Raw genomic sequence first — 16,318 nt, 5'->3', positions numbered from 1 at the left:
GTAGTTGGTGAGTTCTGGCCTGATGTGTCCTTATCTTACCTTCAGCTCTTGAGCAAAAGCTGTTCACTCGCACTGAGCCCGTACTGTGCGCCAAGCACTGGGACAAGTGCTTTGCAGGCATTGTCTGTCTTTGCAGCGGGCATATCAAGTACTCTGCTTACCCTTTTTACAAACAAGAAATTCAAGGAGCAGAGAAGTCAAGAAGCTAGCTCAAGATCTTACAGCCAGTGGGTTTGATCTTGAGCAATTGAGCAAAGACTGTGACTTCTTGGTGTCTGAACCCTTACGTGTAAAACAGAGGAGTATGCTCCCGTCCAAACTTCTTTGCAGGCCTGGGATATTAGTAGATATGTGTACTTTCTTATTCCTCGCCCCCCTCATCCTCCCAGAGGGCACTCTAAGGTATGATGGCCATCAGCTTAATCAGATCTTCCTTTGTCCTAAAGAGATGGAGAGTCGTTGTTGTGTTTTGTTCAAGCTCTACTATTGGCCTGGATTGTTGATCATCTTCATTTTTTGCCTCGCAAAATATTTTAAAGCTCAACTCAAATACAGTTGGTTCTTATTATTCATAGTAGTTATGTTCTATAAAGTGTTCCAAATACTGGGTGAATGAATATTTAACCACTGCTCCTAGGGGAAATACAGAATTAGGTTCCTAAGAGCTCTGGTCACATTTTTGTCCACTGATCTTGTTTAGTCTTATTTTATATGTGTTTCTGTTTAAAGACACCTTATGTAATATACATTGTTTGTTCATTACCTTTGAACTCATGGCCAAACTATAACTCATGCCTGAACAAATCTTACCTACTTCAGCACTCTGCTTGGGGGTGATTTCAAACAGGGATATCAATGAGAAGCCCAAAAATGATAATAAAAAAATTGCATGAGATAATCTGTAGAAAGGTCTCTGTTCACAGTATGAAAGCTGAAACAAGAGGACAGCCTTGCCTTGTTTTACCTTCACTGGAAATATGAGTGTTGAACAACTCAAATGTTTTGCCATTTTGCACATGTATGCAAATGACTGCTAAAGCACCATGAGTATTGATTTGGGGTTTGCAACTAAATTTTAGGGATAATAGCTCGTTGCTTATTGTAAGTTGGACACTTTTTCTAGTTTTTCATTTGTATCTTTACTTAATTGTAGTTTTTTCTATGAAATTTTTTTGTGTAATAAATATTTGGAATGAGTACAGTTTTATCTTTTTCCTTATTGCTTCAAACTTTGATTCAGAGTTAGCAAAGCTTCTCTATCCCCACGTAACAAAAGAATTACTCATATTTTCTTCTAGTATTTGCACAGTTTACATTTTTACATGTAAACCTCAGCCTCATTCAGAATTTATGCTGGTGTGTGATGTTTGGAATGAGTCATTTTATCTCTTTCCATATTACTCTGCCGTTATCTGAAAATGCTTATTTAAAAGCTCATCTTTTTGCCCACCAATTGAATAATGCTGCCTTTATTATATACTAAATTTCCATATGTAATTTGGTCTATTCATGAGTCAGTTTCAAATTGCCTTAATTATAGAGGCTTTCAAGTAAGTTTTAATGTCTGATAGGCCTGGCAGTCCCTGTCTACCCTGACTCCAACTTGTCAAGGTTTTTTTGTTTTTGTTTCCCAGGATTTTCCTGGCTATTCTTCCTTATTTGTTCTCTGTGAACTTGTCATTTCAAGTCAATTTGCATATCAGAGATCAGAGCTTTTCACTGGGCTCTTTATTACTTCTTCCCTGCGACATGGACATTTCTAACTGGAACATTTCAAGTGGCCTATGAAAGAGAAATTTCCCTCCTGTTCCATTTAAGCCAAAGGGAGAGGCAGGATTCTGTGAAGCTCGCTTTCATTAAGAAAGGGTTCAGGTTGCTTGCACCCCCTCAAACCCCCCTCCCCAGCTAATAATCAGCAAGACCCCCTCCTGGGCCACTGTCTCTGCATGTTTGGTCAAGTGTTTTCACCATCCTCCTCTCTTACTTTTCTTCAGCCTTTTGGCTATAAAACTGTGTACTTTCTTAGGATTTCATCCCAGAATTTGTCGTCATCCCTGGAGCTCCTAAATTATCCCCTGAGGGTCCAGATACAATTAATGTTTCCCACTATATGTTTAAAAAGAAGCTTTTGATGGACTCTCACTGTGCCTCTCCAACTCAACAAAGCAGCACAGTTGACCCAAAAGACTCAGCTGAGAAACCATCATTAGAACTCTGAGTGAGTTCAGTTAGGTCACAAAATGAATACATAAAACTGAGTCATTTCCATATGGAGGCAATTAGAAAATAGAATGGAAATAGAAATTCCATCACCGTGGCATAAATAAATAAATAAATAAATAAATGTAAAATGCCTAGGGATTAACTCCACAGAACTGTAGAACTTAAATGAAGGAAAAATATTGCAGAACTTCACAGAAAGACCTAAATAAGGATTAATTTTGAATAAACACTAGGCCATATGGTGCTTGTTGTTAGGATAGCCCTGTGCAGCCAAGATGATCTCGTGTCCCAGATTGATGTGCTCAGGTCTTTGACATATAGATGACATGGCTGTATTCCATGTGTTGTGGCAAGTCTTAACAGTTTCTCAAAAATCTCTAAGCATTTCCAGAGATGATTAAGGGTCTTATGTTCCCCTTGATCAATATCAACTGCAACTATTTCTCTGCTCTCCTATTACTTGATTATTCATTTATTCACTCATTCATTTGTTTATTCACAACACACTATATTGAGTGCTTACCATGTCCTGAGCACTCTACTCCGTGGATGCCCACCAACCATTGCTTATGGCCCCTGTGGCTCCTACCTTTGTTCCCTGTCACCCTTGTCTTGGGACACAGTCTCTTCTCTTTCATTGATTGCACAGCTGAACATTGCTAATGCAAGGCTATTTTGTGCAAGACCTTTGCTGAGATTTTGAGGGTCTTAGTAGTGGGTAAGCATTGTGGGGGAAGAGGAGGACAGATGTGGTGTGTAAGTAAAAACAGCGTAAAACAAGAAGCAAGGGAAAATTAAATATCACAAACCATCAAGTTCAGGGGGAATTCCTTCCTTTATCTTTTATTCTTGGGTCCCACCTGCTGCTGTCTTTAGGAATTGCCGCTTTCTCTCAGCATCTCTTGTTTAACATCTCCTCAGCCTCTCTGATTTCTGGACCCTTAACCTCTCTTTCCTCACCTTTGGGAATTCAAACTTCCTCTTATTTTATAATGGAAAGAAGTCTGACTCTCTCTCTCCCTCTTACTCATCTGAATCACACTGGGGATGGAAAGAGGGGAGCTTTAATTTGCCTAACCAAAGAAGTCACTGAGCTGTTGTGTACCACCCCCAAACAAGAGTACTTCTCTTCCTCTGAAAGTTTTTCTCATCTCCAGAGCTCTAATCTTTAAAATAGTATTTTTTCATCACACGTGGATTTTTGAAGAGATCAATCTCTCCCAAATTAATAAAGTAAATAGAAGATAATTCCAACTATAATCCCAATGACATTTTTTTCTGAAATTTGATAAAATGATCTTACAGTTAGTTTGGGGGTGGGGCTGGAACAGCTCAGAGAATAAGGTAAATCTTAAAAAGAAGAGTAATAATGGAGGACTAATTCTACCAAGAGTTTTAATTTAAACAACACATATTGTTATAATGAAGAATGAGCAAACAGAGAAGTGAAACATAACACAAAGTCCAAAATCAGATCTAAATGAAATTTTAAAAAACACCAGAGGAAACTATTTATGTAATCCTGAACTAAGTAAGGGAGGCCTTTCTAACCATGGTAATACGTGTGTGCATGTGTGTCAGTCTTACAAAAAAATAAATAAATAGAGACAAAAACAGTGTGCTCTACAACATGGATGAACCTTAAAAACATTATGCTAAGTGGAAGAGCCAAGCACAAAAGGCCATGTATTACATCTTTCTGTTACTAAATTGGTGGACTGACCCCCACCAGGGTCCTAGGCCTGGTCTTGTCTTGGCCAGAGAGATTCGGTTTCCTCTCAGATTCCACAGCCAGGAATGAAAATGAGACTGGAACAGCACAAGCTTTATTCAGTGGCCAAAGAATGGAGAAACAGGAACTTAGTTTGCAAATCAACTTCCACCAGAGACACCATGTATCTAGGAGGGTCTAGTTAAAAGGGAAGGAATTGGAAAGAGTGGGAGGAATTTCCATGACTTATCCGAGAACAGGGGTGTGGTTTGTACCTGGAACTGATGCAACACTCCTTTTCGGTCCTTGTATGGGCTTTTCCAATTGTTTTCATGGCAGTTGTTAACTGTCTTGTGCTGGTGGGTGTGTCATTTATCATGCTAACGTATTACAGTGAGCTCAAGGTCTATTGGACATCATCTTCCGCCATCTTGGGCCTAGTTGGTTCTACCCAGTTCTTGTTTTTTCTCTTTGCTGCTTCCTCCTGAAACTTAGATAACAGCAACTGGTTTCCATTTGAGGGAAGCTCAGGGGTATGATTTTTGAGGCAACAGCCTTGGTAACAATTCTATATACGTGAAATGCACAGAATAGGCAAACCCATCGTAGTGGTTGCCAGGAGCTGGCACAATGGGCGAGGGCACGATGGGAAGTAACTTCCAATAAACATGGGAATTCTTTCTAGAGTGATGAAAATGTTCTGGAATTAGGTACTGATTAGAGTTGTACAACTTTTGAATATGCTAGTAACCATGGAATTATATACTTAACATATACAGGGCTAAATTTTATGATACATGAATTATATCTCAAAAAATCCTTAAAGATAAATCAGTTCCACTTGAGGTATTCTAAGAAAAAAACCCAGCATGCCAGTAGAGAATGGTTAAAGAATGTCTTAAAAAATATTCAGTGACACAATGACACTTGTTAAAGAAGGCATACTTTATTCAGGGCCATCTGGATAGGTGCAGGGGCCACTGGAGTGGGATTTTACAATGAGGGAGGGAAAGAGATTAGGTTCAGCTCTGAATACAGCATGGGCAAGTGGGAATTTATAGCCAGGGAATAGGGTGGCAGTCAGGGGATAGAAGATTACTAAGAGGAAGCATCAGGGTAAAGGGTTTGGCTAATTTAACCTAACAGGGTTGTTACTGAAGACAGGCCATGGTGTCATCACCTAGGGGATGGCAGAGGTCAAGGAACCTGATCAGATATTGAGGGTGGTTATATATTGATGGTGAGGAGCTCCAGTTAAGCTGACTTAGCAGTGTTCTTGCTAAAACTAGGTTTTACAAGGAAGTGCACAAAGAGGCCTAGAGAAGGTTTGGGAGCCTGACTTTGTCAAATGTGAACTTAAAATTTTAAAAAGACAAATGACTAATAAACCTATAAAATGCAAATTAAAGCAATGAGAAGGAATATGTGCTTATTTACGTGGCAAAGATGGAAAGAAAGTACAAATTTCCATTACTCAGTACGTTGTAGTCTAACGGAGAGTCTCATAATGTGGTGTTGATGAAGGACAATCTGGCAGTGTATTTCAAGAGACTTAAATTGTATCCTTGTGATTTCATTTCTAGGAATTTATCTTGAAAAAATACTGTGTGCCATTAAAATTAAAAAGTGAAGTATAGTAACAATGCAGGAAGATGTTTCTACCACTAGGGAGAAAAATTAGAATGTATAATACATAATGAAACAGACCAATAGACATGTACACTTGAAAGGCTGGAGAGATGGGTAATTTGCATCTTCTTATATATTCTTATCTATATTTGGTTTAGCTATATTTTCTGAACATTCTAAACTGAAGGTGTCTTTTATAATCAGAAAATAATAGAAAAATTGTTTAATATAATGCAATTTCAAGTGTAGTGAAGCTTTTGGGGATGTTTTGTCTTTTTTGGTGAGCACCATAGTAGATATGAGATTAGAAATTTCTTGTTTCTCCTGTTTCAAGACTAGATTCAGGGGAGATGAACTGGACATCCTCAGAAGTTCCAGAGCCAGATACTCACTCTCTGGTTGCCCATATGAGTTTGCTTCAGTGGTGTGTATAGTTTCAAGATCTAACCGACTGATTAATTGGTAGTTTTATAACATAGACTGTACTGTGGTATATTCAATCCCAAGAATTTTTCCCTTCGAATCTGGTATTTTAGGCTTTATAACCAGGATCGTGTTGAGTGGACTTGCTTCTGATCATTAGCTTGAATTATGTTCCCCAGATGTAACGATTTTCTTCTCCCAATTTCCTAGACAGAATCATGAATAAACTGGAGGACACGCAGGACCAGATGATACCATGAAGAGAAGTTTACAGGCCCTCTATTGCCAACTGTTAAGTAAGTTGATGTCACATTTCTTCTTTCCTAGAATAGACCAATGTTTTTATGTGTCCAGTGCTGGAAACTTACACACTTTCTGGAGGAAGACCAGAGTTTGATCAGTAAGGGAGGATGGTAAATTTTCCATCTGCTTCCTCTAGGTACTTGAAGTATCAAGCATTAAGTCATTCTGTTGCCCTGGGCATCAGTTACTGTACATAATTGCTATAGACCTCATTTTGATAATTCTAAATTGGCATGTTAGGGACGTTTTGAAAAAGAGTGTCAAAAACATGATTCCTCTTGGTTTTGTGGCGGAGTAAGGGATACTCCAGCATGATCCTCTCTGGTTTTCTCATGGAGAGGAAATGGTGGGTGGTGGGATTTTGTCACATAGAACTAGAACCTGGTACCATTCAGTGACTGTACAGCTTTGACGTGGAATGTTTTGCATAGTTACGCGTGTTCTTAGATAATGAATGGTGAAAATGTGGTTCATTTAGGTTGGTGGTAGAATGAAGAGTGTTCAGTTACGATTGTCTCCGTATGGCACTCGTGTGTTTTGGGGACTGTGCCACAAAACTCCAGTTGCTGCTTACAGACTGCATAGTCCTTAGGATTGGATTGTTACTGAATGAATGCAAAAACCAGTACCAGTTGGTAGGTTTGATATTTAGATTGACTCATTCAGGACAATAGTCAGTGCCCGCTCAGGGTCAAATCAAGCCATTGAGTTGGAAAAACTTGAAGTTCATTGTGCTTGTCTGGTTCTTGCTGAGGTAGAGGACCGATCTTTCCTAGGCTGAGTGGCTCCTTGTTAACTTTTGCCAAGAAAGTAACAAGAAAAGAGATTGAGATGCAAATCACCAGTCAGCCTTTAGAATTTAGCAATTCAAGTTAATGTTGCACCCCCAGTGCAAAGCACTTTATCTACAGACAGCATTCTGGTTGGGTGTTTTAATTGACTCATTTTTGCTATTGAATTCTAATCCCTGAAACACAGATCACGTCAGCCTGGTTTCAGCCTGGTGGAACATAGCCAAGAGTTACAGAGACTCTCATGTTCTTTCTCCATGTATTCTGTAGGGTTTGTTGCATTTTTTTTTTTAATGATAAGCTTACTTTTTAGAGAAAAGGCATTATGGATTGAAGAAGCAATGTCATCAAGGAATGATTAACTCTGCCTTGATGGGAGAGGAAACATTTGAAGGATAAATAGGATTACACACACACACACACACACACACACACACACATTCCCTCAAGAAAGTGAGGCATGTTTTGCAGACAAAAGAAACAAGATATGAAAGAAAGCGTAGTAGATTTGGAAGGCAGCAGAACGTTTGTTGAATTCATCTATGCTGACTCTGTGCCCCAAAGTTTGCATAATATCATAAGGTCAAATATTATCTGAAAGGCACCAGAAAAGTATTTCGTGTCCAGAGTCAAGTCTTATGGTGTAACAGGCCCATCCTCCCACGCTCACAGTGTTGGAAAGCTGAAGGGATTTTGCTCAGACATTATCTGGCTAGCTGCAGAAATCAGCCTTGCCTTAACACTTTCATTGTTTGCAAACTTGCCTAGAAATAAAGGCCAGCAGCCGAGAGTAGATAGTTTCCTGCTAGTTAGGAGGTACGTAGCGGCCCTGGATAAACCACCCCGATGGCTAGAGAGCTGATTATGGGCTAGAGCCCGGCTTTGTACAGAGCTGAGAGGGTGAAGCACTTGGGCACTAGATCAGTTAGTCTGACTTCAGGGAATGGTTTTCACAAGTTCATTGAGATGACGGGCTATTATTTGTAGCATTTTTTTCCTCATGAGAGGAATTACATATTTAGTAAAGTCCTAGATAACGTAAACCCCTGCATACATAGACACACAATATCATATATGTCATTGGTCAACCAGTTGTTAAGTTATGCCTGGACTAACATTGTCCACAAACAAAATGTTTTTTCAGTGTCTAAAACAGACTTGAGAACTGCAGAGTCAACATAAACTTATTATGTTACTTTACGTCACTCAGAAAACTGATGTTTTTAATTTGGGGGGAAAAACTGATAGAGGGTTCTGGTTATCTTTTGTTGCATAACAAATCACCACAAAGTTTGTAGCTTAAAGCAGCAACAATGATTCATTTTGCTCATGAATCTGCAGTTTGGTCGGGCATTGGCAGACTGCTCCACAGTGGCGAGGATCTGGGCTGGAATAACTCCAGCACCCGGAGGCTGGAACAGCTGGGGCTGGCCCAACATCTTTTTTTTTTCCCCTCAGGGCTTTTCACAGAACAAAGTGAGGTTTCCTCACAGCATGGTGGCCTCAGGGTGGTCAGACTTCTTACACAACAGCTCGCGGCTATGAGGCCAGGGCAAAATCTACAAGGCTTCTTAAGAATTAGACTTGGAAACCCCAGAGCAATACTTCAGCCACATTGTGTTGGCCAAGGAAGTCACTAAGGCCAATCCTGATCCCGGGGGAGAGGGGTTGGACGGCACCTCTGAAAGGGAGTTGAGTAGAAGGAGTTTATGGTCAACTTTAGCCTACCAGAGAGTATCTGCTTACAAAGGAAGAAAATTCAAGCAATTACTCACTAGAGGACATGAGCCAGTCCAAGAGTCTCATTATCAGCTAAGCTGCTCCCTCCTGTGTGCCTACTGTGTTCACAGGCATCTGCTGATCAGTTTGCCTGAATCTTCTCATTCATCCCAGAGGTAAATGCTTCAAGATGAAGACATGTTAGTGATGCGTACGTTAAGGAGTGGCCCAGGGTGACCAGGTGGTGAATGATGGAAAATTCACACTCAGGTTTCTCTCTACCTCTTTAAGCTGTTTTTCCATGCTGCCTGGTGCCTGCACCACACAGGGGAGAAATCAGCAGGGTGGCTTCTGTGCCTCGCCCTGTGACTAGATGGGGGTGGTTCTGACCCATGAGGGGTAAAGTTTGTGTCTTATTAATGATGTCAGGTAGGGCTAAAAAAAATCTAGGCTCTCTCTGGATCACTGCATTGCAGTCACTGGGGCTTCTGTGTGCCTGATGGGGGCTGAGGGATGCAGTCTTTGGCAGGCAGGGCAATTGAGGTTTTAATATTTTACTTTTATTACAACTGAGTGTCTCTGCCTCTATTTTATTTCCTGGGCTGCATTCCACAGTTTAGTCCTGAGTGTTTCATCCTGGCAGCTTTGGCCCTTTGGGAAACTTTAACACATTTTATACGATACCTTGGACTGACTGAGAGCTTGAGGATTTAGGTGGTGATGAGAGCTTTATGGTTATGTGAGAAATAAATGTTTATATTCATTTTCCCTTTTTAGACCTGAATAGTAAAGTAGGTGCAAAGTTACTGCCAGGAATCCTGGATTTTGGGGCTGCGAACCAGGGTTCAAATTCTGTCCCCACCACTTAGTAGGTGCCTTATGTTAGGTAAGTCACTTAACCTCCATGTGCCTCATATGCAAAAGGGGATATGACCACCCACTGCATAAGATGTGTTGAGTGAGATAACGTGGCACATAGAAGACCTACCATAAATGCCTGTCCCTCGCTGCGCCTTCCTGTCTGTGGGAGAAGGGTACAGCCTCCTCGGGAGCTCTACTCTAATCCCTGCATGGGGTTTTTGATTCATGAAACATTTCCTTCCACGATTTGATCCTTACAAACCTTATAAGGCAAACGGGGCTTTAATTATCACTGATCTCATTCTACAGAGGAGGGAGTTTACATAATCAAGGCTGCCTTTCCCAGGCCATGTCACACTTTTTTAAAAGTAATAATGGAAAATAAGGACATCATCACAAACTTAAGAACACGACGTCACTGAGGAGGCACTGAGTCCTGAGTTAACAGATTTGGTCTTTGCCTGGGTGCTGTGTGCTGGAAATTCATTGTTACTGCATTTTGAAGAAGACTAAGATAATTATTTTAAGCTTATGAAGATAAGGTTTTTTAAAATGCTGATATCTATTTAAATCAAAGATGTTTCGATACTTAGGAGTTAGGGAGTGATTCTGTCAATAAGTTAAGCATTTGCTCTACACGCAGGCATTTGTATTTCTTAAATCGTGCTCTGTATCATCGGTATCTCACTTGCTCTTGCATCCTCTGCATATACTGGACGGTGGGACCATACAAAGTAACCCTCTGCTCAACCCAGAGAACCGTCCATGGGTCCCTATCTTACCCAGGAGGTGGAAGAGAAGGAAAACACCTAGTGTAGATGTGGGCCTCTAACCTGCAGAATTTAGAAGGTGAAGGAGACACCTCCGCTGCCCTCTTTACCTGGAGCCTGGGGATTGTGCCTCTGTCTCAGACCTGAATTACCTACACACAACCCCAAATCCTCATTACTCACCACTCTAGTCTCTCCCAGGCGTAGTGAGAAGCCGCTTGCGTGTGGGGTTTATTTCTGATGGGATGTTCTGCCTCTCATCTGATCTCTGGAACTGAGCAGAAGCCCCAGAAAATACTTTAAAGTGAGCGAAATGTCTTTGGTGCCCGTCTCAGCTCTAACTAGCCATGTTTGCCAGCCAGCCACCCAGTGACTTTATTCTTCCCTCCAGTCACTTCTTAAACTAGTAATGTCCACATAGTAATATCTTCCACAAGGGAGTAACACTTTCCCCTCTGTTTTCTCCATGCTTAGCCTTATCCCATAGTAGACCCAGAGTCCCACCGTGGTACCTCCCCAGGCCGGTTGTGGTCCTGAGGTCTGTGATCTGAAGTTCTTGTGTGTTCCATTAAGGTACAAAGCAATCTGACTAAATTAATTAATGCCAAGGTGTACTTTATTGGCTAAGAAGAGTTAAGGAGCTTCTCCATAACTTTCATGGATATTTGCATATTAAAAGAAATTAATTTTACCTTCTCAAGGTAAATGCAATGTTGATGTCATTTGAAACTGTATTGAGTATAGCAGTTTAAACAGGTAAGTTTCCCAGGGCCCATCCATTTGTCTGGATCTCCTTGAGTCAATGGTCTTAAATCTTCAGATCATTTCTCTTTCTGCCTCATCTTTTGCCTCTTGGCCAGCTAAAACCAGAAATGATCTTCTTATGCCTTATCTGTACCCTGTCATCACTATCCAGCCAGATTTCCAACCCTGAATACCTGAAGTCATCCCGACTTATTCTCTACCCCAGCCTGGGTGCATTTGGATCCCAGCTTCCGTGGACTCTAACTTGTGAATCCATTCATTTCTCTGCATCCCCACTGTCTCTGCTTGGTGAAGGGCTTCCCGTGGTCTCGCCTGGACCCTTTTAATAGTCTCCCTGCTTGTTGCCCTAATCTCAGGCCTCCTCCTTCTAATTCGTCCTCACATAGCTGCAGAATCAGCTGCCTGTCCTCTTCTGATGATCTTCTGATGGCTTTGCATTGCCAGGAGCAGCAGTCACAATGTGGTCCCGGAACCTCTGGGGAACCCTAAGACCTTTGCAGAAAGTCTGTGAGGCTCTCCCTTTTCCAATTACATATCTTTACGAAGCCAGCTTTTCTTCATATTCTTCAATCATATTGCCACACATTGAATGCAGAAGCTGAGAGCCAGCTAGCTGTCTTTCCTAAGCCAGATATTAAGGAGATTTACAAAACTATAAAACAATGGCACCTTTCTCACTAATTTTTCTGTTTTAGAAAATACGGTCATTTTTTATTTAAAATGTTATTTGTTAACATGTAATGAGTTTGTTGTTATTTTAATGGATTAATTTTTATTTCTCAGCTTTAAATTTTAGTATGGTAAATAGTAGTAGGTATAGCCCATATAAAGAAAGACTCTTTGTGGTTGTCAGTAATGTTTAAGATATTAAAAATGTCATGAGACCAAAGTGTCTGAGAACCACTGATCTAGGGTTTAAGCCTAAATTCCTTAGGTTAGCATTCAAGACTGGTTAACAGTCTGGTCCCAGACTACCCCTTCCTCCTCGCCTCAAGCCACTTCTCTCCTTCACAAGCATACACACGTATACACACCCCCCCACACACACTACTCCATGCAGTGGACGCCCAGTGTGCTCCAGCCACCACAACTGACATTCCATCCCCCACAAAATACAGTTATCCCTCAGTGTCCATGAGGGGTTGGTTCCAGGACCTCCTGTGGATACCAACTTCCATGAATGCTCAAGTCCCTTACAGTCAGCCCTGTGCATTCGTACAGTGGGATAAGAGTGTATATTTATTTATTGAAAAAAAAATCCACATGTAAGTGAACCCGTGCAGTTCAAACCTGTGTTGTTCCAGGATCGGCTGTATTTAGCTCTGGGTGTCCGTGTGCTTGTTTTCAGGTTGTCCAGCTCCGCAGCACGGGGACTCCAATTCTTTCATTCCCCCATCTCCAGTCTAATCTAGAGCTTGAATCATAGTGGGCCTCAATATATATTTAATGTAATGACCATATGTCAGCAAATATAAGATGTCATTAATCATAAGATACACTGTTATTTTATGAACCACTGAGAAGGAATAAATGCTTCAACTGTAAAACCATCATACACCATCAATTAGACCTTACAATGTGGAAGCACGTGTGTGGATAAAATACAGAACTATTAGGGTGGATTGTAGGTAACTGGGTAACATGGTCCCTGGGTTTTTGCCACTAAATTGTTTAGGACCAAGTCTCAGCGAACTGGTCTGTATCGCCATCTCCTACCTAGGTAGGCCCTATATTACAAAGGAACTTCCCTTTGGAGCTGGAGAGAGATCAGAGTGGCTGAAGCTGGTGAGTGTGTTCTGTGTGCATGGTTCGTTTTTCCTGATAAGTGAGAGGAAGTTTTCCCTGAGGTTAATGAGGGAGAGTTGATATAAATCATAACGAACATGGAATTTAGGTCCAAACAAGTGTTGACTCCAGAAATGTAGGCTCTTTTAGACGTTACAGGCAATCATAAAGATACTACATTATGTTTATGTGTGAAATGAAGAGTTTTCATTTCCTCCCCCACCCCTGGAGGTGTCTTCCCCCTCCCACACTGTCTGGCCACAACCTCCTTGGAGAGTGACAGTGTGGCAACCATGTTAAAGACTCAGATTCTGGATTAAGACTGCTTGGGTTCAAATCTTGGTTTGCCATGAATTCTTTTCCAGTAATTTTTATATTTATTGAAATATAAAAAAGGGAAAAAAAGGAGAACAGACTGGATTACTCTGATTGGCCTTCATCAGTATTTCGCAAACCTGGATTACATTAGAGTCACCTGGAGAGCGTTTAACAAATCTTCTTGCCCAGACCCCACCCCAGATCAATTAGAATCTTTGGGAGAGAGGGTAGGGAGTGGGGACGCCTGGGTTTCAGGTGATTCTAATGTTCAACCAGGGTTGAAAAATCACTTGCTTAGAGCAGTGGTTTTAAACTTAATCATGGAACAGAATCACCTGGAAGGCCTGTTTAAACACAGACTGCCGGGCAAGACCCTGGAGTTCCTGATTCGGTTGATCTGGGGTGGGGACAATCGTTTGCATTTCTAAGTTTTCGGTGATGCTGAAGCTTTGGTCCAGGGACCACACTTTGAGAATCACTGTCATAGACTAAAGAAGGGCTATCCTGGAGCTGAAGATGCTTTCAGCTTCCCTCTACCACGTGAGCTGCCTGGTGATAAAATGAATCTTGGAACAAAATCAAGGTCAGTTAGGAAGGAAGAGGAGGAGAGAAGATACCGTGAAGGGAACCAGCAGAATCACAGTGCTGTTGGGTTAGGAACTGGCAGAACTTTCATGTTCCTCTTCAGGATACACTGGAAGTCCGTTTTTACTCTTTTAAGAAAGGGCACAAGGAATGAACCAGCCAAGATTATAAAGCAAAGAGAAAACACAAGAGTGGCCCTTGGTCCTGACTGTTCACTGCAGTGGGCCCATTTTAGAACTTGATTTTCTAAGTAAGACTATTTCTTCCTCATTACGTGCTGGATAATTCTTTTGCAAATCAAGAATTTGAGGCTGGATTTTTTTTTATTATGAAAAAAATTGCAAATATTCTCTAGGGAGAACAGGTCTCTTGGGTTCTAAAGTTTAATTCATTCACACAGAAAAAAATTGAGGCGGTAACACTTTGAAGTGTGATGGGAAGTTTATGCATCCTAAGTCCTTGAAAGTGTCATATTGATTTAATGTCTTTTACATTCTAAGTTATGATTTTTAAATTTATGTAAGTCAACAGCTGTCTTACATAGACTGAACAAACCTTAGTAAGATATTCTCATTATAAGCAATGCCAGTGAAGACTGAGGAACAAACTAGCTTAAAGAAACTCCATTTTATGACTTTGGAGTATATTCCATTACATAGTTGGCAGGAATGTAGGTGAAGAAAGTCATGTTCACACTTAGGAGAGCTGTTGACTCATGCAGATTTAAATGTTAACTCTTAATGAGTAAATTCAGTTTTATATATGAAAGGACTTTTGCTAAAACATATGGTGGAAGAGAGCATGGAATTTGGATTTGAAGAATGTACTTTGAGCTCGCCCGTCTTCTCTTAGTAGTTCTGTGACTCTACACAGAGTGCTTAACTTCCCAGAGCTGCCTCATTTGCCTTAACTGCGGTACACAGATGACGAGTATAATGTCTCCCCTGAGGACTGTTGCAAGAGTTAGGTGATCAGGGCATAAAATCATTTCATAAGTTGTAAAATGCCTTCCAAACATGAATTGTCATTTTACTACTGTTTTTAAATAACTTAATTATTTATTTTGTTACTAAATTGTACTATTATTTAGTAAATTCCATTTAAAATTTCTGAAAAAGGAAATGTGAAGGACAGTCTAGCTTGTCCTCACCCAGCCCTTCTGTGTGCATCTCAGCCTGGCCTCTACATCAGTCCTGACCTGGCAGCGCTACGTCTCCCCAGTTGCCAGGGAACTTAATGATGCAGGGGGAAGACCTGTTGTTTCTCACAGTTTTGCCCCACTTGGCTACGAGGCCTGGACATCATGCTGCTGGCTGATTCCACTAGCAGCTCCAAAGGAAACTTTCATGACATGCACATCTCTTGGGATAAGAACACGAGTCAGTGTTACATTCTGAAACACCGGATGTCACAGGCTTCTGTCATGGCTCTAAGTTAATTACCAAGTGATAGTTCTTTTCTACTAAGAACATTAGCAGATAATTCTGATTGAGATATCCAGGGCACAGATGCCCAGATAGGCAAGGTGCCTGAGAAGCAGACAAAATCTAAATTTTGTCGTGGGGAAAACTCTCACATAAATTCTTAAATCGCAAGCAATTTGCAGGTAGAGCTCTTCCCGAATGAATGAGCTATCGAGAATGGAATTCTTAGGAGACATCCCTGCTTTAAACCCCTGTCCACAACCCCGGGGTAGATCATTTGGTACCCCTCTGTTTTCATTATCTTTTGACTCGTGTTCACAAAGAATCTACTATGTTCCAGGTAGTGTCCTAGGTACTGGGAATGAAAGGATGTGAGCCTTTCCCTCCACGAGCTCCAGGCTAGTGTAGAGAGAGGCTCCACCCAGAAAACTGAGTACGAACATGATTCATTGTGACCCCTTATCAGACAGAGTGCCTGCTTCATGTATGGCTTTGGGGAAAATTCTGTGGATTAAAAAGAGATATAAGGCCTAACCTTTATAAAAAATGTTAAAAAAAAAAAAAAAAGACCTAACCTTTACTCTCAGGAAGCTTACTGTATAATCAAGAAGACAGGTACAGAAGATAAAAAGAAGATAGTATGTTTTAGGGTATAATAAGGAACCACGGATCAAGCCATGTTCTTAAGTACAGCTTAACTAGTAATAAAAGTGATGTTTTGATTCAACTTCTGACTCCTCTATGTGTGTATGTGTTTTAATGGATTCCAAGCTTGGAGCAAGGCAGTGATTCGTCCCTGTAATCAGCACTGCAACCAAAAGAGACTAGTGAAAACAAGCTGTTCATATTTCACAAAGCGTTTCCCCATCCTGACAACCCCGTTACTGGGCGCCATTTGTATCACCACGTTGCCACTAAGGAAATGGAAACACAAAGGAGCCAAGTGTTGTGCCCAAGATCCTGCAAGGAACCTGGACCCAGGTCTTCTTACTCCCAGTCCAATATCTTTTC

General features: G+C 41.0%; 1 protein-coding gene across 1 annotated transcript in view; it reads left to right on the top strand.

The window, feature by feature from the left end:
* Positions 1-16,318, top strand: part of TMEM108 (transmembrane protein 108) — a 291,098-nt gene that overhangs the window by 153,485 nt on the left and 121,295 nt on the right. The window contains 1 exon segment of the mRNA XM_032488230.1: positions 6,197-6,282. Within this exon segment, the coding sequence (XP_032344121.1) occupies positions 6,243-6,282 (40 nt within the window). The 5' untranslated portion in view covers positions 6,197-6,242.

This window comes from Camelus ferus, chromosome 1 (assembly GCF_009834535.1).
Source record: "Camelus ferus isolate YT-003-E chromosome 1, BCGSAC_Cfer_1.0, whole genome shotgun sequence".
Taxonomy (NCBI): Eukaryota; Metazoa; Chordata; class Mammalia; order Artiodactyla; family Camelidae; genus Camelus; species Camelus ferus.
The sequence above is the reverse complement of the archived record's forward strand: the minus strand, read 5'-3'. Positions and strand labels throughout refer to the sequence as shown.